The following is a 25835-nucleotide window of genomic DNA, read 5'->3' as shown; positions in this document are numbered from 1 at the left end:
TTTGACTCAAAAAGCAAAAAGCAAGGCCATGTAGGGGGACATGGAGTTATGTACAGGGAGGGTGTTCATGCAAAGAGTTCAGGCCATTTCTGGTCAAGAGAGACTTTGAACCAAGCAGTCGTCGACATCTTCACTTTCTCGTCCGGCAGCTTATTCCACAGATCTGCAACCCGGACGGAGAAAGCCCCTCTTCTTCGATTGAGATGAAATCGTCGCAGATAGAGCTTTTCGGAGTGACCCCGCAGCTGACGCTCTGGAGCAGGAGTGAAGAACAGCTCTTTCGAGAGGTTACACTTTCTGCTTATGATGTTGTGAGCAAGAATGAGATCACAACGGCGGTGGCGTTTTTCTAGAGAATAAAGGTCGAGCATCTTCAGCCTTTCTTCATAAGACAAATATTCATGTTGGAGAAATTGCTTGCATGCTTGGTCCTAGCTAAAGCAGTGAACTGGCAGAATCATTAGCATGCCAGGTAACATGTTTAGTAGCAATTTGCCCATCCTTATGTTCTGAGTTGAAATACCACCGAGGTCGACTTAGACTTTCAACCTTTCAGGTTGATAAAATATGTAGCAGTTGAGTACTGGGGCCAGTGTAATCAATCCCTCCCCAACAAAATTTCAGGGTTTGTACATATAGTAGAAAGGATTATTATTATTATTATTATTATTATTGAGTGAGCGAGCAGAGCATGCCATCAAAGTGACACTGGGGTAAAATATACGAAGCCCAGTATACCCATCATGACTACCCGTCTGATAAGGGTACACCAGGCACATGCATCACAACCATATGTGCGCGACATGATGATCTTATATCAAGATAAACAGCACATGACTTTGCAGGTGGGGCCCAGTTAGAATTTTCTTGAGGTTGAGTAACCCACCCGCTCAAAAGGTCCCTGAATAAGGGTTGTTTAAGGACGTTGAACGAAACACCCATGTTTCCAGAGGTGAATTATTCAAACCCCAAAGAATCCTTCTCAACACATGGCTATGATGCTCCCCCACTACTTCTGCACGTGATCAGAGATGCACATATCGTCAGCCACTAAGGGACATGCTCAACTGGTTACGGTCAAACAACTGACAAGCAAATCTGTGGTATTGAGCAGAATATTTGCTGTAGCCCATCTTTTATACCAAGACAAAACAATGTACATGATAACACTTCCAATCAGTTAAGATCAGAAGCCATGAGAGCCACTGCCTGGTACTGCATCAGAGCATTTATTATTATTATTATTATTATTATTATTATTATTATTATTATTATTATTATTATTATTATCATCAATCATCATCATTATTATTATTATCATCATTATTATCATCATTATTATTATTATTATTATTATTATTATTATTATTATTATTATTATTACTATTACTGCTGCTGCTGCTGCCTCTACTACTTCAGCTGCTGCTGCCGCCGCCGCCACCACCATATATATATTATATATTCTAAAAATATATAATATATATAGGTGCAGGAGTGGCTGTGTGGTAAGTAGCTTGCTTACCAACCACATAGTTCCGGGTTCATTCCCACTGCGTGGCACCTTGGGCAAGTGTCTTCTACTAAAGCCTTGAGCCGACCAAAGCCTTGTGAGTGGATTTGGTTGACGGAAACTGAAAGAAGCCCGTTGTATATATGTATATATGTATACGTGTGTGTGTCTGTGTTTGTCCCCCACCATTGCTTGACAACCGATGCTGGTGTGTTTACGTCCCTGTAACTTAGCGGTTCGGCAAAAGAGACCGATAGAAAAAGTACTAGGCTTACAAAGAATAAGGGGTCGATTTGCTCGACTAAAGGCGGTGCTCCAGCATGGCCACAGTCAAATGACTGAAACAAGTAAGTAAGTAAAATACCAAGCAAAATGCTTAGCAGCATTTCATCTGTCTTTATGTTCTGAGTTCAAATTCCACTTAGATTGACTATGCCCTTCAACCTCTCAAGGTTGATAAAATAAGTACCAGTTGAGCACTGGAGTTGATTTAACTGACTTAGCCCCTCCCTCGAAATTTGCCTTGTGCCAAAATGTGAAATCCATATTTGCTACAGCCCTACATGTTCTGAGTTCAAATTCTGTGTGAAGTCAACTTTGCTTTCCTTCCTTGTGTTCAGGTTGATTCCTCTCCTTCTCCTTCTAGTTTTCTCTCTTTTAGGCTTTTTTATTCATTGGAAGTGATTGGCTGGCCAACATGTTAGAGCATTCCACAAATCCTGTGTAGTTTTTGTTCTAGCTTTTACATTACAGGTTCAGATCCTGTGAGAGGTCAACTTTGTCTTTGATCCTTCTGAGATTAATGAAACAAGACGATAATACTGAGGGATCTCTCTCTCTCTTCCCATCAGTATCTGTATCTTCACCTGGTCATTGAAATGGACACCTGCTACTCTCAAGCCTGGATAAGAAGGAAATGGTTGAACTAAGGGATAGTGGCTTCTCATAAAAAAATATTAAAAACTTGTCAAAGAAACCAAAGGGAACCTTTGCAACTCAAAGACACATATGGTGAACTTGGATGGATTAATGGCTGGTGGACTAAGAATTAAAGTCTTTGTACTAAAGATTAAAAATGAATCTAAGAAGACTAAATATTTAAGACAAAGGACTAAAGACTAATGATTCATTTGTTGCTGTTGTGAGCAGAGGCTAGGTATGACCATTTTAAGGCGGCGTTCCGGCAAAAACGTTATCACGCCGGCCAAAATGCTTAACGGTATTTTGTCTGCCGCTACATTCTGAGTTCAAATTCCGCCAAGGTCAACTTTGCTTTTCATCCTTTCAGGGTCGATTAAATAAGTACCAGTTACGCACTGGGGTCGATATAATCGACTTAATCCGTTTGTCTGTCCTTGTTTGTCCTCTCTGTGTTTAGCCCCTTGTGGGTAGTAAAGAAATAGGTATGACCATCCTGTCTTTTTAGTTGGTATACTTCAGTGTACATTTTCTGACGACTCCTTTTCAGTTTTAAGATGGCCGGGTGTGATTCAAGATTGATTTGGCTCCCATTTTTATCAGGTTAGCTTAGATGGATCTGTAAAATTTACACATAGTGTGAGAGATAATCTGTTTTTTTTAACATTTTTTTTTCAGTGTTGCTGCTGAGGTATAGGTCACATTCTTTGGAATCATGCTGTAACATTCCATTAGGTTTGAGTCTTTCTCTAATGTGTATTGGAATAATTTCATAAAAAGATCACAAGGCTGCGTCTCACCTTTCAAATAATGATCCTCAAAAGCTTCATTTACAATTCATCAAAAAGGCAATTCGTTTGTCCAAAGAAAATGCACAATATATAGGCGCAGGAGTGGCTGTGTGGTAAGTAGCTTGCTAACCAACCACATGGTTGCGGGTTCAGTCCCACTGCGTGGCATCTTGGGCAAGTGTCTTCTGCTATAGCCCCGGGCCGACCAATGCCTTGTGAGTGGATTTGGTAGACGGAAACTGAAAGAAGCCCGTCGTATATATGTATATATATGCGTGTGTGTGTGGGGGGGGTGTTTGTGCATCTGTGTTTGTCCCCCTAGCATTGCTTGACAACCGATGCTTGTGTGTTTACGTCCCCGTCACTTAGCGGTTCGGCAAAAGAGACCGATAGAATAAGTACTGGGCTTACAAAGAATAAGTCCCGGGGTTGATTTGATCGACTAAAGGCAGTGCTCCAGCATGGCCGCAGTCAAATGACTGAAGCAAGTAAAAGAGAGTAAAGAATATCAACAATTAGATTGATATAGTTACAATTTTTGCTCAATTGATCATTTTGCAAAATTGAAGACAGATGTTATGGATAAACGCTGTTGGTGTTCCCTTTATGTTACCATAGCTTGGATATGGGCTGCAGAGTTTTTGCATGCTTATTTAAACCTTGTTTTTTTTTTGTTTTTTGCATGATACCAGTTAGAATATCAATCTTTAATAAAGCAAGTATCCACTTGAGCAGAAGTGTTAAAGGAAAACAAAACAAGGCTTTCTTTGAAAGAAAATACCCTAAGGATGGACAGCCAGTATACGACCTTGATAAGAAGTCACATTTCTGATTTCCATAAATCTTTGGATCAAGCTTTGCTAGAACTGGCTGCACTGATCATCCAATGAGGGAATCAAAGACAGCAAAAATGATACTATCTTCCTTGAGCTGCGAAACTTCTTTGTTTGCAATTCCCTTCTGTTTAGCATTAGATGAATCAAATTGAAAATTCAAGAATTATTGCTTCAGTTCATTTTTTGGCAGTAGTTCATTATAATACCAACACTCCATAGTACACTGACCTAAAGGTATGCTTCGTTGAGTGATCTTACACTAATGTCAGTTGAATATAAACGATTTAACCAACACTTTATACTGATTTATATATATGTAACGACAAAGTGAGTTGTGTGTGGCATAAGAAACCAAGCTTTATAAATTTATAAATTTTAGGGTCAGTACTCTGGTTCTGTATTTGGGTTTGTTACCAGACTTTGATGCTTAGGGTGGCTTCAAAACAGTTTGCGTGAGCACTGAAATCTGCAATAATTCTAAGGCAGAGTATCATAGTAAGTGTAACAATTTCTTAAAATTTATGTATTTATGAATTAAACTCAAAGCGATTTCTGTTCAAGCAAATTTTTTCGACAATTTCTTCAGATTTGTGCCTTTTTAATAAAACACAAAAAGATTTCGGTATAAACTTTTGGAAAATATGTTCAAATAGAAACAAAAATTATTCCGTGAATTTTCTCAGATGAAAAAATCTTTCTGAATGTATATTTCAGAAAAATTCAAATTGTAAGCTCAAAATACCAATGATGGAAATTTTTCCTTACCTTTTTCCTGAATTCTCAAACTCAATAATAATTCCTGATTGGTGGGAATAAAATGACTTGTCAATTTTCATCTCTGTTTGTGGCTGTGTGGTAAGTAGCTTGCTTACCAACCACATGGTTCTGGTTTCAGTCCCACTGCATGGCACCTTGGGCAAAGTGTCTCCTACTATAGCCTCGGGCCAACCAAAGCCTTGTGAGTGGATTTGGTAGACGGAAACTGAAAGAAGCCCGTCGTATATATGTATATATATATATATGCGTGTGTGTGTTTGTGTGTCTGTGTTTGTCCCCCTAGCATTGCTTGACAACCGATGCTGGTGTGTTTATGTCCCTGTTACTTAGCGGTTCGGCAAAAGAGACCAATAGAATAAGTGCTGGGCTTACAAAAGAATAAGTCCCGGGGTCGAGTTGCTCGATTAAAGGCGGTGCTCCAGCATGGCCGCAGTCAAATGACTGAAACAAGTAAAAGAGTAAAGAGTATATATACATGTGTATGTGTGCATTACCAGTACCGTAAATCTCTCTCTCTATATGTGTGTGTGTGTGTGTGTGTATATGCACACACACACACACATACAAATGTGTACTTAGAAGATTTTTGTTGTCAGAGATAAAGTAGTCAATGCTTTTAGACACACCCCCACACATAAATTTGTCTCCAGTTTATTTCTCCATAGGAAATTAAGAAGGCATTGCTTTCAATACTGACCAGTTCTATAGTACACATGTGCACACACATGTTTCTAATAACCTACATGTTTTCACATACCACTAAATCAAAGGAAATAGTCTAAAGCCTCTTTAGCAGCCTCAGATGATGAAAGCAACCTGTTGTCCCTAAAGTGTCTGAAGCATGCCATACCCCACCCCCATCCTTGGCTACATGCCCACCTCTGGGTATGTTTGTTATCATGTGATACTCCAGTTTTAAATAATATTTGCAAGAATGACTGGAATGTGTTATTAATCATTTTGTTTGTTCCTTCTCGAGCCATGCCTGGCTCATAAGGGCCGGATTCCTGGTTTCCTTGGCGTATAGGTTCCCCACCTGGACGGGACGCTGGTCCGTCGCAGGTGAGCTACAAGATGCAGGAGGAAAGAGTGAGAGAAAGTTATGGCGAAAGAGTCAGCAGAAGTTTCGCCATTACCTTCTGCCAGAGCCGCGTGGAGCTTAGGTGTTTCGCTCATAAACACACACATCTTCCGGTCTGAGATTCGAACCCGCGATCCCTTGACTGGAAGTCCACTGCTCTAACCACTAAGCCATGTGCCTGCACATTAATCATTTTGACACCAGCCCATTTGAGATTACACCTCATTCTGTGATACAAGTTTCCTATTTAAAAGTAAAATAAATTAGAACCTTCCAGCAAATTTTCATGTCAACTTATGTTTCCGGTTTAATAATGACTAGCACTATGACCCAGCATGCATATACAGCTGCGTGCATGCATATACAGCTGCGTGCATGTGCACATACATGTGAGTACTGTCCAAATCTCTGACCAATCACATACAGTTAGCTGGCATTCAATCGGCGTATCAAGTTTCGAGCATTTTGATTAGGTTTTGCATAGAAAATTCACAAAAAGTCACTTCTATTGATCTTTTTAATCGCTTTGCGGAGTGACTGGGGAAATGTAAAGATGTGCACGACCACCCTTGGACGGTTTTGAATGACCATAGAAAGTGCGAGCCCTCTAACTGAAAAATTGTGGATTTGTATAAAGGACACACACACAGACATTTTGCCGTTTATATATATAGAGATACAACTATGTTGTACTGAGGAGTGCATAAGAAAGGTGAAATAGCATTATCTATAACTAATAGGACACCTAAAAAGAAAAAAAATTGGTTATAATTCTTATGTGCTCTCATAAGGAAAAGACCTCTCATAATAATAATATATATAAAATTATAAACTCTGAAATAGGAACCTTCACCCTCTCTTCTATTCCTTAGTAAAGTCTTTTTGCCTCTCTTACTGTGAAAGCAACAGTAGGTGGCAGCACCAACAGTTTCCAGTCAAAAAATCTTTCCAAAGTTCACTGAAAGAAAAATCATTGTATTTCCTCAGAAATATGGTAACACATGTTTTAATCATGTGTGATCTGGACTGTATGTAATTATATCTGTATATTAGGACTGTAGTTGATCACTATTTATAAAGGGATCTTTAGAACAATAGATGAGAGGATCAATATGGTTCCAGACAAAAATACCAAATGGTATTTAGTTGCATCTCTTTGTATTATAAGTAACTATAGTAACGTGTTTAAAAACTCTTCAGGGTTTTTTTTAGAGAATTCTTGATATGTCTTTTGTCTTAGGTTGCACCAACAAAGCTCCTCCACCTAACACCAATGTAAAGAATATGTCAGAGGTAGGTGTTATATTTGTTTTGATATAGGAAATATGTGTGCATGTATATATGTATATATATATACTCTTTTACTCTGTTACTTGTTTCGGTCGTTTGACTGTGGCCATGCTGGAGCACCGCCTTTAGTCGAGCAAATCGACCCCAGGACTTATTCTTTGTAAACCTAGTAGTTATTCTGTCGGTCTCTTTTGCCGAACTGCTAAGTTATGGGGACGTAAACACACCAGCATCGGTTGTCAAGCGATGTCAGGGGGACAAACACAGACACACAAACACACACATGCATATATATATATGTACATATATACGACAGGCTTCTTTCAGTTTCCGTCTGTCAAATCCACTCACAAGACTTTGGTCGGCTCGAAGCTATAGTAGAAGACACTTGCCCAAAGTGCCACGCAGTGGGACTGAACCCGGAACCATGTGGTTCGTAAGCAAGCTACTTACCACACAGCCACTCCTATGCCTATATATAAAATCTTTAATCTTTTACATGTTTTAGTCATTAGTCTGTGGCCATGCTAGGGCACTGCCTTCAATTTTCAGTCAAATGAATCAACACCAGGACTTATTTTCTAAGCCTGGTACTTATTCTATCAGTGTCTTTTGCTGATCAACTAAGTTATGGGAATGCAAACACACCACCTCCAGTTGTCAAGCTACTTAATGCTACCACTACATTCTCAAAATTTCATTCGCGCCACAAGACCCCTTTGAATGAACAGCACATGGAATCTACATCTCCACACTTTCCAATGTCTCAATTTTTAAATTTTTAACTCTCCGATCTCATTTTTTAATTGTATAATAATATATATATGGACATGTATATGTATATGCATGTGTGTGGATATATATATATGCTGGTTGCACATAAAATGCACCAATCTGATCGTGGCCGTTGCCAGCCTCGCCTGGCACCTGTGCAGGTGTCACGTAAAAAGCACCCACTACACTCACAGAGTGGTTGGCGTTAGGAAGGGCATCCAGCTGTAGAAACACTGCCAGATCAGACTGGAGCCTGGTGCAGCCTTCAGGCTTCCCAGATCCTCGGTCGAACCGTCCAACCCATGCTTGCATGGAGAATGGACGTTAAACGATGATGATGATGATGATGATATATATATATAAGTTCAGCAAAATTTAGATTCAGATGAATATGATACTTAAGTCAAAGGCACCAGAAAATTTGTATGGTATTATCCATATAAATCCATGGGGTGATTATAATCAAAATAAGCAACCTCGGATATACTTGTTGCTTATTTTGATTATATGTATACAAGTATAAAGATTTATTTAATAGTCAGTACAAATATTTTGACTGGAACTTAATACGAAATATTTTGAAAAAAATCAACTAAAATTTTTTTCTTTATTTGTTCACATTATTATAGGAATTAAAATAACAAACCTTAAGTCTCTATTGGCGTAGGAGTGGCTGTGTAGTAAGTAGCTTGCTTACCAACCACATGGTTCCGGGTTCAGTCCCACTGCATGGCACCTTGGGCAAGTGTCTTCTACTATAGCCTCGGGCTGACCAAAGCCTTGTGAGTGGATACGGTAAATGGAAACTGAAAGAAGCCTGTCGTATATATGTATATATATATGTATGTGTGTATATGTTTGTGTGTCTGTGTTTGTCCCCCCAAGATCGCTTGACAACCGATGCTGGTGTGTTTACGTCCCCGTAACATAGCGGTTTGGCAAAAGAGACCGATAGAATAAGTACTAGGCTTACAAAGAATAAGTCCCGGGGTCGATTTGCTCGACTAAAGGCGGTGCTCCAGCAAGGCCATAGTCAAATGACTGAAACAAGTAAAAGAGTAAGAAACTTACAAGGGATTGAATATAAAAATATAAATATAATATAAACTTATTTTTCCTAAAACAATGAAATTCAGTTAGAATAAGTAACTTGTAAATCATTCATCATAATGATAAATAAATAGATAAATAATTTGGCCAACGTAATTTTGTTAATTGATTTTATCTTATACATTTAGGTATATTTATTGTGTAATAGACATACGTACAAAATAAATTCACAAATATACATGTCAAAAAATATAACTATGCATGCATACATATGGATTATGGAAGCACTCCGTCGGTTACGACGACGAGGGTTCCGGTTGATCCGAATCAACGGAACAGCCTGCTCGTGAAATTAATGTGCAAGTGGCTGAGCACTCCACACACACGTGTACCCTTAACGTAGTTCTTGGGGATATTCAGCGTGATACAGAGAGTGACAAGGCCGGCCCTTTGAAATACAGGTACAACAGAAACAGGAAGTAAGAGTGAGGGAAAGTTGTGGTGAAAAAGTACAGCAGGGATCACCACCATCCCCTGCCGGAGCCTCGTGGAGCTTTAGGTATTTTCACTCAACAAACACTCACAACACGCGGTCTGGGAATCGAAACCGTGATCCTACGACCGCGAGTCCGCTGCCCTAACCACTGGGCCATTGCGCCTCCATACATATATACACACACACACACACACACACATATATATATACATATATGTACAAATATGTGTACAATAAACAGTGAGGAGTCTTTGGAGATTAGGTTTGGGTTCTATCCAACAGGCCCAACTGTGAGATAATATGGTAATGTGGTAATGATTGTCGTTGATTTTGTCCAGGGCTGTTTTTTTCGCATGCTTATTACTGAGATTCAATTCTTCTGATATCAAACCAAAGTACATTTCCAGAGACACAGAGTAAATGTTTCCCATTTTATCAGAGAGTAAGTGTAGGCCCAGCAAAGATCTGATAGAGGAAGTTCTTTCTGATAATGTTTTCTGAAAGGAGTTGGTATATGTATATATATATATATATATATATATATATATATATATATATATATATATATATATATATATATATATGTATATGTGTATACATATATATGTATGTATATGTATATATGTGTGTGTGTGTGTGTATATGTGTATATACGTATGTATATATATATGTATATATATATATGTGTATTATTCTTTTATTGTTCTATTTGTTTTAGTCACTTGACTGCGGCCATGCTGGAACACCTCCTTTAGTCGAAGAAATTGACTCCGGGACTTATTCTTTGTAAGCCTAGTACTTATTCTAATGGTCTAGTTTTGGTTGTCAAGCAATGGTGGTGGTGGTGGGGGACAAACACACACACACACAGAAATATATACATGCATACATATATATATATATATACGACTGGCTTCTTTCAGTTTCCGTCTACCAAATCCACTTGCAAGTCTATAGTTGGCCCTGTAGTAGAAGACACTTGCCCAAGATGCCATGCAGTGGGACTGAACCCAGGACCATGTGGTTGGTTAGCAAGCTACTTACTACACTAATATACATATATATGTGTGTGTGTGTATATATATACACACACATATGGATTCACTGAAGCTCCGGCGTCTGGCGACGGACTTGGTAAACACCCACAAGGTTATCAACCACCTCACCAACAACAACACTGAACACCTTTTTGATCTCCATGTGTCTAACACACGTGGACATGCCTACAAAGTCAGAAAACAGCACAGCTCCCATGACTTTCGGAAACATTTTTTCACACTCAGGGTTGCTGAAGCGTGGAATAAACTGCCTGCATCAGTTGTTGACTGCCATGACACTGCATCCTTTAAGGCCCTCATGCTTCCCGAAATCCGTCGAAACTACACCTGATTATATATACACTTTAGATGAGTTGTAGTGCACCTGAGCACTGTACACAATTATTATTATTATTATTATTATTATTATTATTATTATTATTATATACATATATATGTGTATGTATATATAAATGTATGTATATGTATGTATATTCATATATATATGTATGTATATATACATGTATATATATATATATATATTATATATATATATATATATGTATGTATATATGTGTGTGTGTATATATGTATATATATATGTATTCACGATATGATATATATATATATATATATTATATATATATATATATATAATATATATATATATATATATATATATACACACACACAATAAGCCTCTTTCAGTTTCTCTCTATGAAATCCACTCACAAACATTCGGTCAACCCAAAACTATAGTAGTAGGCACCTGCCCAAGTTACCGCACAGTGGGACCAAACTCAGAAGCATGTGGTTGAGAAGCAAACTTCTTACGATATACCTTTTAGTTTGTTTTGGATAAAAGCTTCATAATGCACTCTTAAAAGCTGCTATGCTTCTTGCTGCTTACCACTGTTAAAACCCTCTCTCAGAGAAAGCTAAAAATATGGTATACACGTGGAACTCCTTTCAACTTAGGATCAATATATTAATAATATATAGTATGTATGTATGAGTATATGTATGTATGTAAGTATGTATGTATGTATGTATGTATGAGTGTATGTATGTATGTATTTGGGTGGCCCATTTTATAAGAGTGACTTTTACATTTTTTATATTTTAGATCACACCCCTGCAAATTATGAGGTTAGGTATAAAAATGTTCTTAGTGAATTTTCAGTATGATTGATCAATATTTGGTTGTGCCTCAAAGCTGATATATTATGGTCATTTATATATACTTATATACATATATATCAGCAAACATATATATATATGTAGATTACTTGTTATGTACATATGCATGTGGAATATCTTTACCACAGGTCGAAGCAGTAGCAGATACTACTAACATTGCACTCCAATAGCTTATTTCAACTTTATCCAATGCCAAATCAGCTGATATTATTTGCTCATGAGTTTTTGATCTCTTACTAGGAGGAGTTTTTGATGATCTAGGTCGTGGCTCATCATTAGACCGACGACTGCTGTTATCACTGTTACTTTCCAAAGTAACAATTGATTGCTCTTTTGTGCAAAGAATTTCTGATTTTTTTCTATTCTCTCCTTCTAACCGGCTGTATTTCCTCTGTTGCTTTGCAACATAATTCCTGTTAATAGCATTCGTATAACCTTGCCTTCCTTTTTCTCTCTGAGCATTGAGAAATAAATGATCTGTGTTTGATATCATTTTCTTATCATGTGTGAGATAGAAAAGGCATCGTAATACATCTCCAATTGATGGGAGTTTTTTTTTTATTACTAATCGTTTCATCCATATATCCAATAAGTCAAATTTGTCTTTCACTTCTTATCATTAAAATAGACATGTTTGCTTAACCCTTTAATGTTCGCATTATTCTGCCAAAATGAATGCTTCTTCATCTACATTGTTTTGAACTAATCATGCATTATCTTGTAGCTATGAGATTTTGATGAGGTAGCTGTTAATTTTTAAAACGATATTGTAGGGTTGGTGTGAGAGACCAGATCTGGCCAGTTTGAACATAAAACAGGCAGAATACTTTTGGCCGGATATGGCCAGTTCAAATGCTAAAGGGTTAAAACACTACAGCTGTGGAGCACTGGCACATCAACAAAGCTGTAACAATATTGTTTTGTGAATACAGCCTGTGGCATGGAGTGAAGTGCAGCCTCACCCAAGCAGGGAGAGAAGAAGCTCATTTGGCTGACATATAGAATATATATGTATATGTGTCTGCTGTATTGTTCAAATGATTTGGTCACTGTACTAAGTATTTCATACATTGATAAATGAAATAGTTTTACTATATCTCAATAACAAGCTATTTCCGCCGAAGTCGACTTTGCCTTTCTTCCTTTCAGGGTCGATTAAATAAGTACCAGTTATGCACTGGGGTCTATGTAATCGACTTAATCCCTTTGTCTGTCCTTGTTTACCCCCTTGTGGGTAGTAAAAAATAGGTATTTTGTCTGTCGCTATGTTCTGAGTTCAAATTCTGCCGTGGTCGACTTTGCCTTTCATCCTTTCGGGGTCGATTAAATAAGTACCAGTTATGCACTGGGATCGATATAATCGACTTAATCCCTTTGTCTGTCTTTGTTTGTCCCCTCTATGTTTACCCCCTTGTGGGCAGTAAAGAAAAAAAAAATATTATGATAAGTTTCATTTCATGCTAAAAATAAAATATTGAATCGCTTAGTGGCAACATTAAATTCTGTGGAATTTTCTTAGAATTTCAAGCAGAGTGTTTATATGTCAAACCTCACAAATTGATGGGGTGAGAGTTCAACATTTCTCAAATTTGGGTTTTTTGGGCCACCCTGATTGATTGAAGTAGATGGATGGATGGATGGATGGACGGACGGACAGACCACAAATGGGGTTTAAAATTTACCAAAGCTGTTTTGGTAGAATTTTATTGATGAAGTCATAGATTACATCATAAAATATAATCTATCATCTTCAGGTAAAATTTTAAACAGGTAAGATTTGAAACATGTGAGATTTCATAAATTGAACATGATGAATCCAACACTGTTGGATAAGTGGTTCTTCCAAAATTTGACATTCAAGTTTATAGGAAATTCAGGTGTGACTTGAATGGTCTTGCAGGAAGCAAAGAGATCAAATGACTTTATTATTTAAATTCCCTTATCTAAATTAGTTTATGGCTAATATTTGTGTTGATATTACATCATAACATTTAATCTCTGGCTTAAATGTTATGATGTAATTCATGACTACATCAATAAAATTTTCCCAGAACAGATTTTGTAAATTTTAAATGCCATTTGTGTTTGCTTTTTATACTTAAACTACACAAAGAACCAACCCCAGAGTCAGATCTATGGTTTAAATTGGATTTGATACTTACATATCTACTTACATATCCTACCAACACTTGATACCTTCATTGTTGTTTACTTCACCGTAAACTCTGTATTATCATACCTAGCCATTTCTGGCATCCTACATGTTGATGTGCCTAGATTCTATTGAATCCTTATAACTAAACTATATATATATATATATATATATACATAAAGGTATGGCTGTGTGTGGTAAGAAGTTAGCTTCCCAATCATATGGTTTCAGGTTCAGTCCCACTGAGTGGCACCTTGGGCAAGTGTCTTCTATAGCCTCAGGCTGACCAAAGCCTTGTCAGTCAATTTGGTAAAGAGAGGCTGAAAGAAGACCATTATGTGTGTATGTGTGTTTGTGTTTTGTCCCCCACTGATAACCATTGTGTTGATAGAATAATTACCAAAGGCGGTGAGCTGGCAGAATCTTTAGCACGCCGGGCGAAATGCTTAGCAGTATTTCGTCTGCCGTTATGTTCTGAGTGCAAATTCTGCCGAGGTTGACTTTGCCTTTCATCCTTTCAGGGGCAATTAAATAAGTACCAGTTATGCACTGGGGTCGATGTAATCGACTTAATCTGTTTGTTTGTCCTTGTATGTCCCCTCTAAATTTAGCCCCTTGTGGATAATAAAGAAATAAGAATAATTACCAGACTTAACAAAAATTAAGTACCAGGTTCAATTCATTTGACTAAAATTCCTCAAGGCGGTGCCCCGACTTGGCTGTAGTCTATTGACTAAGTAAAAGATAAAAGATAAAGTAAATTAGATATACCACAACTGAAATTCAGGATGGTCATAGCTAGGACATCTTTGATTATATCCTCACTCGGTTACAACTACCTGCTTTATCACCATCACCACTTCATAAAGTTTACCTTGTCTAACTTTAAAATGTTTCTTTCATTCTCATCAGGCAAAGAAGGATATTAGTAATAATTCACCTAAATTAAAGATGGTCTGTTGTGTGATGTCAATGCCTGTCAAAGAGTCCAACAAGAATGCAGTGAACAACAAAGGTAAAAGACTGGAAAATTATTTTCTGTGTCTGGCAGGATGAATAGTATTCCTTAGAGGTTTACAGATGAGTGGTGAGAAGTGATTCAGTGAGTGTACATCATCATCACCAACATCATAACCACCACCACCACCACCACCATCATCAATATCATCATCATCAAGGCGGTGAGCTGACAGAAACATTAGCACACCGGGCAAAATGCGTAGCCGTATTTTGTCTGTCGTTACGTTCTGAGTTCAAATTCCGCCAAGGTCGACTTTGCCTTTCATCCTTTCGGGGTCAATAAATTAAGTACCAGTTACGCACTGGGGTCTGTAGTCCTTGTTTGTCCCCTCTATGTTTAGCTCCTTGTGGGTAATAAAGAAGCAAATATCATCATCATCGCCACCACCATAAGCATCATCACCATCATCAGCACTACTGGTTTCAAGCAAGGTAATATTTTCCTCGAGGCCAGACGTTTTCATGGAAGATTTGAAACAAAGAACACTGCATGCATGATGGTGGCACTTATTTGCAACTGACGTGATGTCAAGGCAAGGAGACACTAACACACACACACACACACACACACACATAATGCAAACCTTAGGTTAGTTAAAATATGTTTGTAACATATTACAATTTGTAAAGGCAAATTCACTGCAGTTCCCATGGAGAAAAAATTCTCTCTTATGGTAAAAAGTTGTAAAAACACTACATCTGTCCAGTGATGCCCCCCTTTAGATTCCTAGACGTTGCATTTCTAGCTTTGGGCAAGTGTCTTCTACTATAGCCTAGGGCCGACCAAAGCCTTGTGAGTGGATTTGGTAGACGGAAACTGAAAGAAGCCCGTCGTATATATGTATATATATGTGTTTGTGTGTCTGTGTTTGTCCCCCCAACATCGCTTGACAACCGATGCTGGTGTGTTTACGTCCCCGTAACTTAGCGGTTCGGCAAAAGAGACCGATAGAATAAGTTCTAGGCTTACAAAGATTTGCTCGACTAAAGGTGGTGCTCCAGCATGGCCACAGTCAAATGACTGAAACAAGTAAAAGAGTATACAGGAAAAATAGAACTTAACACACACACACACATATTCATTAATATTTAGTGGAAGCAACAGGCGACTCAAGGACCAAGAGCACATTAGCATTTATCAAACAGTCTGATGAGTGCCAACACACGTGCCAATGCATGAAACTCTTGGCTTTTGAGTTACTCTGTTGCTTCTGCAAAATATTAATAAATATATATACAGGGGGCTTCTTTTAGTTTCTGACTATCAAATCCTCTCATTGGTTGATCGGGGGCTGAATCCATTATTAAAATAAGTGTCTGTGGGTGTGTAGCATAATACAACACAAGTGTATGTGATGGATACCCAGATGTGATATTCAACATGTTTTGCATCTCAAAAAACTATTTTTATTTTATGTTATTCTTACAGAAGCCATCTACATCACTGGTTTCCAGAATTCTGATCTACATTATGATGAATTTCCCAGTCAAGAGAAGGTAAACACTACTACTACTACTGCTACACTTCTATATTGTATATGTGTGTGTCTTTGTGTATGTGTTTGTCTGAACCACCATTTGACAACCCGTGTTGGTGTGTTTATGCTCTCATAACTTAGCAGTTCAGCAAATGAGACTAACAGAATAAGTACTAGGCTTTACAAAACATAAGCACTGGGTTTGATGAGTTTGACTAAAATTCTTCAAGGAAATTGCAAAGAAATAGATTAATATTTATATACTTATTACTTATCTAAAATATTAACTTATTATATGGTTTCCATGGAAATTGATCATACTTGTACTTGTGGCGACATTCACCCTGGGCGGGTTGAGTCGGCTTCTTCTACCACCCTCGAGGCATCTCAAACCATGGCAGCCCACGCATGATGGTCCTGCGCCAGTTCACTGGAGATAGCGAGCCAGTCACGGTTCCATCGGCACAGGCCAACCACCTGCGGTCCCGTGAGCACAGAGAGGTCCTCCTTGATCGTCGTAACCCAGGTCTTCAGCTGCCCGCCCGCGCGTTTCCACCAGTTGGGAAGTGGAGTTGGGAGAAGGACATCACGGCTCAGTTCACCAACCAGAAGCCTACAAGTCCATCCCCTCCTCACCATGGTGGACACGCTGGCAACGGGTAGTGTCAGAGCTATGCCGTCGGGAACTTCGGTTCCTGGTAGGGCCACCCAAGGCGGATTGGTCTGACACCAAGTGGTATTAGGGCCACAACCCGGCAGACGGGGCTCTGGTGAAAATCCTCGGAGTGTCTGTTTCGGCAACCGGCAGCTCCTTGGTTGTTCTGTCTCTGCATCTGCGGACAATCTGCGCAAACAGGATGTCTCTACATGCGGGGCCACAAACCGGCAGACAGGGCTCTGGTGAAAATTCTTGGGGTGTCTGTTTCGGCAACCAGCGGCTCCTCGGTCGTTCTGTCCCTGCGTCTGCAGACAATCTGCGGCAAACAGGATGTCTCTACATGCAGGATTGTTGGGGACCGCTTGCGAAATCCACATATTCGCATGAAACTTCTTCCATGAATTCTCAATGGAAATTGATCAAATGGAATTTACTGGTAATTAAGGTGGGGGCAACTGAAGTTAAAGAACATGTCAACTATATACTTGTAACAGGATGAGAGTTCAGGAACACTGGAGGGGTGTCCAATCTGATCCTGTCACATACAATTTAAGTTGAATAAACGGAGACAAAGTCAGGTGGTCTTCGATAACAGTAAGTGGTGGTTTATTCTGCAGTTACAGGTAAGAACTAGTGCACATGTATCTCTAGTAGGGAAACCGGCAGCCGAATCCGCAGGACTTGTTGCGATGCTTTCTCGTGCAAGTCAAAACGATTCGTCAGTTCGGTCCCGATTCGTTTGGGTGAGGTTCTTTGAGTGTAGGGTTGTTCCCTGAAAGAAAGTCAAGCCATGTCCAACCGCTAGTGCTGCTCATGCCAGAAAGACCGATTTAGCGGTCAGGCTTTTAGGTTCCAGTTCCTGCACATGCGCATGAGGAAAACTTCCGGTGGCCAACCGGAAGTAGTCCAATTCTGCGCATGTGCGCTGAAACTTACACAGTAGCATCACTACATACTGATTTAATAAAATTGAACTAATTTTAAGTTGTGGAGAGACCGGTATTACCTTATATAAGCTAAGTGTGGGTAAGCTACAGATTCATCAGGAATAGTTGCAGAGATGTGCAAAATATCTGGTGAGGTAGGGTAGCGGATAATACCTATTTCTTTATTACCCACAAGGGGCTAAACATAGAGGGGAAAAACAAGGACAGACATAGGTATTAAGTCGATTACATCAACCCCAGTGCGTAACTGGTACTTAATTTAGCGACTCCGAAAGGATGAAAGGCAAAGTCGACCTCGGCTGAATTTGAACTCAGAACGTAGCGACAGATGAAATACCTGTTTCTTTATTACCCACAAGGGGCTAAACATAGAGGGGACAAACAAGGACAGACATAGGTATTAAGTCGATTACATCGACCCCAGTGCGTAACTGGTACTTAATTTATCGACCCCGAAAGGCAAAGTCGACCTCAGCTGAATTTGAACTCAGTACGTAGCGACAGATGAAATAGCTGTTTCCTTATTACCCACAAGGGGCTAAACATAGAGGGGACAAACAAGGACAGACATGGGTATTAAGTCGATTACATCGACCCCAGTGCGTAACTGGTACCTAATTTATCGACCCTGAAAGGATGAAAGGCAAAGTCGACCTCGGCTGAATTTGAACTCACAACGTAACGACAGCTGAAATACTGCTAAGCATTTCGCCCGACATGCTAACAATTCTGCTATCTTGATATAATACATTAAGTCATACAAGACAGAGCTACACCCAATGACTGTCATAACAGTATCATTACAAACTGCTACGAAGGCAAAGGAGATGTCTTAGAGAGAAGCAGAGGAAATAAATTACTGGATCAGGTTATGAAGATCATAGAGGGGAGTCATGGTAAAACTGATTTGTGACAGGAGAGATCGGCGGAATTTGAACTCAGAACGTAACGGCAGACGAAATATGGCTACACATTTCACCCTGCGTGCTAACGTTTCTACCAGCTTGCAGCCTTTACAATCTTGGCTTATTGTTTCTGTCTTCAACAGTTGATGGTATCTGTGTTTGGTCATTTACTTGTGCTCATATGTGATTACCAGGTTCCTTCACCATGATGAAAGGTGAAGTCGACCTCAGCGGAATTTGAACTCAGAACACAGTGGTGGACGAAATACCACAAAGCATTTCGCCCGGCGTGCTAACATTTCTGCCAGCTGGCCGCCTTGTGTGTATGAAGATCATAGAGGGAGTCATTGTAAAACTGATTTGTGACAGGAGAGATCTATAATATAATAATGAAATTATTGTATACAGTGCTCAGGTGCACCACAACTTGTCAGAAAGTGCATATAAAGTACATGCAGTAATGTACAAATGTCTGGAAAGCGAACAATGTATGAGTCAGATACATGCTTGTGTGTGTATGGAGGGGAGAAAATCAAGTGTAGTGTTGGCGAACCTCAGGAAGCATGGAAGTTTTGAAGGATGCAGTGCTCCGACAACTAACAACCGATGCTGGCAGTTTGTTCCATGCTTCAGCAACTCTCAATGTGAAAAAATGTTTCCTGAAGTTATGGGAGCTGTGCTGTTTTCTTACTTTGTAAATATGTCCACGGGTGTTAGATGGGTGGAGTTTGAGGAGATGCAATTTGGTTTTGAGCTGGATATGGTTGGCTTAACCCTTTAGCATTCGGATTACTCTGTCAAATCTAACACATTGTTTTGAATTTAATCATGCATTATTTCGTAACTTTGAGATTTCAGTGATGTGGTTTCTTGTTTCTAGGATGACATTGTGACGATAGGTGTGAGAGTCTGGATTTGACTGGTTTGAATATAAAACAGGTTGAATATTTTGGCTGAGTATGACTGGTTTAAATGTTGAAGAGTTGGGAATCATAGAACCAGGGGTGTTCACAGTCAAGTTGATATCAAATGGATTGATTAAATCCATGGCGAATATTTGGGATCTTTTCGGTTTGAACGGCAGTTTTTAACACAATTTCTAGGTAACTAAAAAATTTTAAACTTCGTATACTGGTAGAATGTGTTTATAAAACATCTTTTTCTCTTGGCTTTATTGAGAAAATTCTATAGTTTGTAAGATATTTGGTCTTTAATTTCTTGCATTTCGTCAATTTCAACCAATCAATGACCGTCTATTGAGGTGAAAACATTCTGTGCCGTATGAATATGTCCCTCGTTTAAGAAACAGATTGGGTTTATTTACATTTCTGAAGAAAAAAAGATACCCTTCCCCCCACCCCTAACTCTAACCCAAACCCTAAAAGAGATTGAAATGCAATAGATCGATACTAGGGTCATAATTATGGGTGACAATTTCATATGACACTGCTAGAAAAAACTGCTGTTCAAACCGAAAAGATCCAATATTTGCTAACAGGATTTTTTAAAGAATGTTTATATTATTTAGTAGTAATGAATGTAAATTTTGTCTAATTGAGACCACATGGTTTTTGTTGTACATTTCCAACATGAACCCTAAAAATGAATACTTTCTATAGTTAGGAGTCCCTGTGAAAGCCAATGAAGGAAAGAGAATAGGCTGTCTTGTACGTGAATTATTGCAACAGGTATCAGCATGTGAAGTAATGAACTCCAAACAAACTACACACAAAAGCAATGCAGCTGCTTCCTCTGATGCCGGCTCTGACTCTGGGCCTCCTGTGCTCTACTGCTACTTACCATCAGATGTTGTTCCAGTATTAAACAAAGGTAAAGACCACAGTCACACTCACTCAGAAATTATGATGCCTTGTTTTGGAACCATAGATATTGATCTCTTATATGACAGGGTATGCTTGTTTCATCATCATCATCATCATCATTTAGCGTCCGCTTTCCATGCTGGCATGGGTTGGATGGTTCAACTGGGGTCTGGGAAGCCAGAAGGCTGCACCAAGCCCAGTCTGATCTGGCAGCGTTTCTACGGCTAGATGCCCTTCCTAACCCCAACCACTCCATGAGTCTAGTGGGTGCTTTTTACGTGCCACCGGCACAGGTGCCAGACGAGGCAGGCAAATGGCCACGATCGGATGGTGCTTTTTACGTGCCACCGGCACGGAAGCCAGTCGGTGCGGCACTGGCAACGGCCACGTTTGGATGGTTCTCTTATGTGCCACCTGCACTGGTATCACAGCTACGATTTCCATTGATGTTGATCGATTTTGATTTTGATTTTGATTTTAACTTGCCTCAACATGTCTTCACAAGTAGAGTTTTGTGTCCCAAGAAGGAAAGGTATGCATTGTTTGTAACTATCAAATGATGCCCAGACAGAGATACAAGAACTCACCCACTCATACACACATATGCGTGTGCACGCACATACACACACACACACACACACACACACACACACACATAGGGCCAGTTTTAAGCCAATTAACCAGATTTGTTCAAATTGGGCTCCACACCATGTGAGGGTCCTGTGCACATGCTCGAGTGGAGGAACTGTGATGAATTTCTAGTATTATTGTGGCTAAAGGTGGAGACTCAAGCCCTCAACAATTCCCTAATTGGGTCCTACACTTCCTAGTGCCAGCCCTACAGACACATATATGATGGGCTTCTTACAGTTTCCTGCCCATTAAATCCACTCACAAAGCTTTTGGTTGGCCTGGGGCTGTAGTAGAAGGTACTTGCCTAAGGCCTGATCCCCAGTACTTACTTTTTAAGTCTAGCACTTATTCTATCAGTCTCTTTTGCTGAACTGCTATGTTACTGGGATTTTAACAAACCAACACTGGTTGTCATGTGATGGAGCAGACAACCACAAGCACAAAGAAACACACATACATACATATATATGATAGGCTTCCACACAGTTTCCATCTGCTAAATTCACTCCTCAGCCTTGGGCTATAGTAGAAGACTCTTGCCCAAGGTGTTGCACCCATAACTACATGGTTGCAAAGTGAGTGTCTTAACCTATTTCTTTATTACCCACAAGGGGCTAAACATAGAGGTGACAAACAAGTACAGACAAATGGATTAAGTCGATTACATCAACCCCAGTGCGTCACTGGTACTTAATTTATTGACCCCGAAAGGATGAAAGGTAAAGTCAACCTCGGCGGAATTTGAACTCAGAACGTAACGGCAGACGAAATATGGCTACACATTTCGCCCAGCGTGCTAACATTTCTGCCAGCTCACCACCTTTACAGTCTTGGCTTATTGTTTCTGTCTTCAACAGTTGCTGGTATCTGTGTTTGGTCATTTACTTGTGCTCATATATGATTACCGGATTCCTTCACCATGATGAAAGGTAAAGTTGACCTCAGCGGAATTTGAACTCAGAACACAGCGGCAGACGAAATACCACAAAGCATTTCGCCCGGCGTGCTAACGATTCTGCCAGCTCGCCGCCTTGTGTGTCTTAACCCACTATAATATAACCATCCAAAGGGTTTGACCCAATCAAAATGACTGAAATTTAATCTGAACCTTTCATTTTATTTTTAGGGGAATGTTCTACGAATGGAATCAAACAAAATAAGAACACAAGCAGGAACACAGAGAAGTCATCAGTATCAATAAAACCTCTATGTGGCAAGGCCAGCCAGACTGACAAACAAGATCTGAGTTATAATAAAAACATCCAAAGAAATGGGGGCCTGTCTTGGTGGATTAACGGTCAGGACTTTTATCTCAACGATTCCAATAAAACAGAAAGGATATACCGCAATGTCCTTCCTCCACCACCGGCTGTCAGCAAATCTAAACCAGTTTGTTTTAATAATAATAATAAGAAGGATAACAGCTTGTTTGACCTGAATCAAGTGCTGAAGGCAACTAGGAAGGGAAAGGTATCACCATTTCCCACTAAAAAGGTTATTATTTGATTTATATTAAACACATTGACCTTTCACCCTTCTCATCTCTCACATTGCTTACATCATCATCATCATCATCGTTTAATGTCCGCTTTCCATGCTAGCATGGGTTGGACGATTTTGGCTGAGGACTGGCAACCAGATGGCTGCACCAAGCTCCAGTCTTGATCTGGCAGAGGTTCTACAGCTGGATGCCCTTCCTAACGCCAACCACTCCGAGAGTGTAGTGGGTGCTTTTTATGTGCCACCTGCACGGGGGCCAGTCAGGCGGTACTGGCAACGACCTCACTCGAATCTTTTTACATGTGCCGCCAGCACAGGTGCCAGTGAAGCGACGTTGGTAACAATCACGCTCGAATGGTACCCTTTTACATGCCATGGTTACGGAGGCCAGTTGGCTGCTCTGGCAACGATCACACTCGGATGGTGCTCTTGGCACCCTACTAGCGCAAGCATAAGTGCCAGTAAGGCGACGTTGGTAACGATCATACTCGAATAACCACTCTGTCAACGATCACACTCGTAAGGTGCTCTTTGCACCCCACTAGCAAAGATGCCAGTCATCGAAATGATTTTGATTTTGATTTCACTTGCCTCAACAGGTCTTCGCAAGCAAAGTTTAGTGACCAAAGAAGGAAAAGCTACGCATAAGCAGGCTGGTTATGCTCCTAGCATAGGCCCTTACATCCTACTGAATTATTTTTTTACTGCTTTCTTGGATTCCAACGACTGTCTGTTACCATCCAATTCCATCTGTAAAGTAATCTGCTTTTTCATTCATTGTACATTAGTTAGTTAGAGAAGTGGAGTGAGTGAGAGGAGTAAGACATGCATTAGCACTATGACCCAGCAACGCCGGGTCATAGTGCTAGTTAAGGCTAAGATTTAATCTTCTTTTACTTGTTTCAGTCATTAGACTGCAGCCATGCTGGAGCATTGCTTTGAAGAATTTTAATTGAATGAATCAATCCCAGTACTTATATTTATTCTTTAAAGCCTGGTACTTATTCTATCGGACTCTTTTGCTGAATTGCTAAGTTATGGGGATGTGAGCACACTAATATTAGTTGTCAAAGTGATGGGGGGACAAATACAGACACAAACAAACAAACACACACATTTATATATATGTTAGGCTTCTTTCAGTTTCCTTCTCCCAAATCCACTCACAAGGCTTTGGTTGGCCTGAAGCTATAGTACAAGACATTTGCTCAAGGTGCCACATAGTGGGAATGATCCCAGAACCATATGATTGGGAAATAAACTTCTTACCACACAGCCACTCCTGTGCCTATAAAATGAAAATTAATATTTTAAAGTTTTAAAACTGATATTTTAAAATGATTTCTTGATTTTACATAAAAGAGTTTCTTGTGTTATTTCAGAATGTACCAGCACCCCAACAACCAAAAAAGAAACCATTTTTATTATAAAATACAACTTTCAAAAAGATGAAAAAGAGGTGAAACTGTGTGAGCATTTGGCATTCTTTGTGCAGGACCAGCTATAGAAATTACATTTTTTTTTTTTAAATACAATTTCGGACAAAAACTGTAAGAGGTGAATGAAATGATAAATGATGTACAGTTCTGAAGATGATAATTTGATAATAAAAATAATAAAAAAGAATGCTTTACAACTATCATCATCATCATCATCATTGTTTCATCACTCACTTTTCCCATGCTTACATGGGTCCAGTGGAAATCCTTGAGGTGAATTTTCTACAACTGGAAGCCCTTTCTGTCATCAACCCTTTTGGCTAGGCATATTTTCATGAAAGGCTAGTAATGCGCAGCAACACCTGTATGATAGTGATTCTCAATTACAGCCATTACATGATGACAAGACAAGAGGAAACAAACACATATGCACACACACACGATGGATTTCTTTCAGTTTCCATCTCCCAAATAATCCCCTTACAAGGTCAGTCTGGGGCAATTGTAGAAGGCAAGTGCTCACAGTACTACAGAGTCAGAGGCGGTTTCAGCCAGGTTGGTATCAAAAGGGTTAATGAATAAATTATGCCGGTGGCATGTAAAAAGCACCATCTGATCGTGGCCGTTGCCAGCCCCGCCTGGCCCCCGTGCCGGTGGAACGTAAAAAGCACCATCCGACCGTGGCTGTTTGCTAGCCCCGTCTGGCACCTGTGCCGGTGGCACGTAAAAAGCACCCACTACACTCACGGAGTGGCTGGCGTTAGGAAGGGCATCCAGCCGTAGAAACATTGCCAGATCAGACTGGGCCTGGTGCAGCCTTCTGGCTTCCCAGACCCCAGTTGAACCGTCCAACCCATGCTAGCATGGAAAGCGGACGCTAAATGATGATGATGATGATGATGATGATGATTTCCATAGTCATTGGCTTATTCATTTTTACCTTAGATCTTTAAATTGGACATTATTTTTGCACCAACCTGATATATAAGACTGCATTTTGCACCTGAAGTCAAAATAAGAGTTTCTCTCGTAGTATAGTTTTGTTCTAACAGAATATCCACATTGAAGTGTGGATTAATATTACCTCTCAGGTAAGTTAGTATCAAAAGGGCTAGGAAACAAATTAGTGATAGGAGAGGAAAAGCAAACAACCACATTGATGTCAATATTATTATTAAGGTGGGAGAGCTGGCAGAATCGTTAGCATGCCGGGTGAAATACTTAGTGGTATTTCGTCTGTCGCTACGTTCTGAGTTCAAATTCCGCTGAGGTCAACTTTGCCTTTCATCCTTTCGGGGTCAATAAATTAAGTACCAGTTACGCACTGGAGTCAATGTAATCGACTTAATACCTATGTCTGTCCTTGTTTGTCCACTCTATGTTTAGCCCCTTGTGGGTAATAAAGAAATAGGTATTTCGTCTGTCACTACGTTCTGAGTTCAAATTCTGCCATGGTCGACTTTGCCTTTCATCCTTTCAGGATCAATAAATTAAGTACCAGTGAAACACCAGGGTTGATG

The 25835-nt window shown here is 39.6% G+C and overlaps 1 protein-coding gene across 3 annotated transcripts in view; it reads left to right on the top strand.

Moving 5' to 3' along the window:
* LOC115224703 overlaps nt 1-24521 on the top strand; it is a 76629-nt gene extending 52108 nt beyond the window's left edge. For 2 of the 3 annotated variants that reach the window (XM_036513570.1, XM_036513569.1), the window contains 6 exons: nt 7154-7206; nt 14825-14927; nt 16362-16429; nt 20540-20750; nt 22503-22870; nt 24259-24521. In XM_036513570.1, coding sequence (XP_036369463.1) covers nt 7154-7206; nt 14825-14927; nt 16362-16429; nt 20540-20750; nt 22503-22870; nt 24259-24306 — 851 coding nt within the window. In that variant the 3' untranslated portion in view covers nt 24307-24521. Of the gene's footprint in view, nt 1-7153; nt 7207-14824; nt 14928-16361; nt 16430-20539; nt 20751-22502; nt 22871-24258 lie in introns of those variants that run through there. The other variant, XM_036513571.1, reaches the window with a different exon arrangement.
* The last annotated feature ends 1314 nt before the right edge of the window (nt 24522-25835 follow it).

Source organism: Octopus sinensis, linkage group LG26, assembly GCF_006345805.1.
Source record: "Octopus sinensis linkage group LG26, ASM634580v1, whole genome shotgun sequence".
NCBI classification, from domain to species: Eukaryota; Metazoa; Mollusca; class Cephalopoda; order Octopoda; family Octopodidae; genus Octopus; species Octopus sinensis.
Note: the sequence above shows the minus strand (reverse complement) of the source record. Positions and strands in the feature narration are given on the sequence as shown.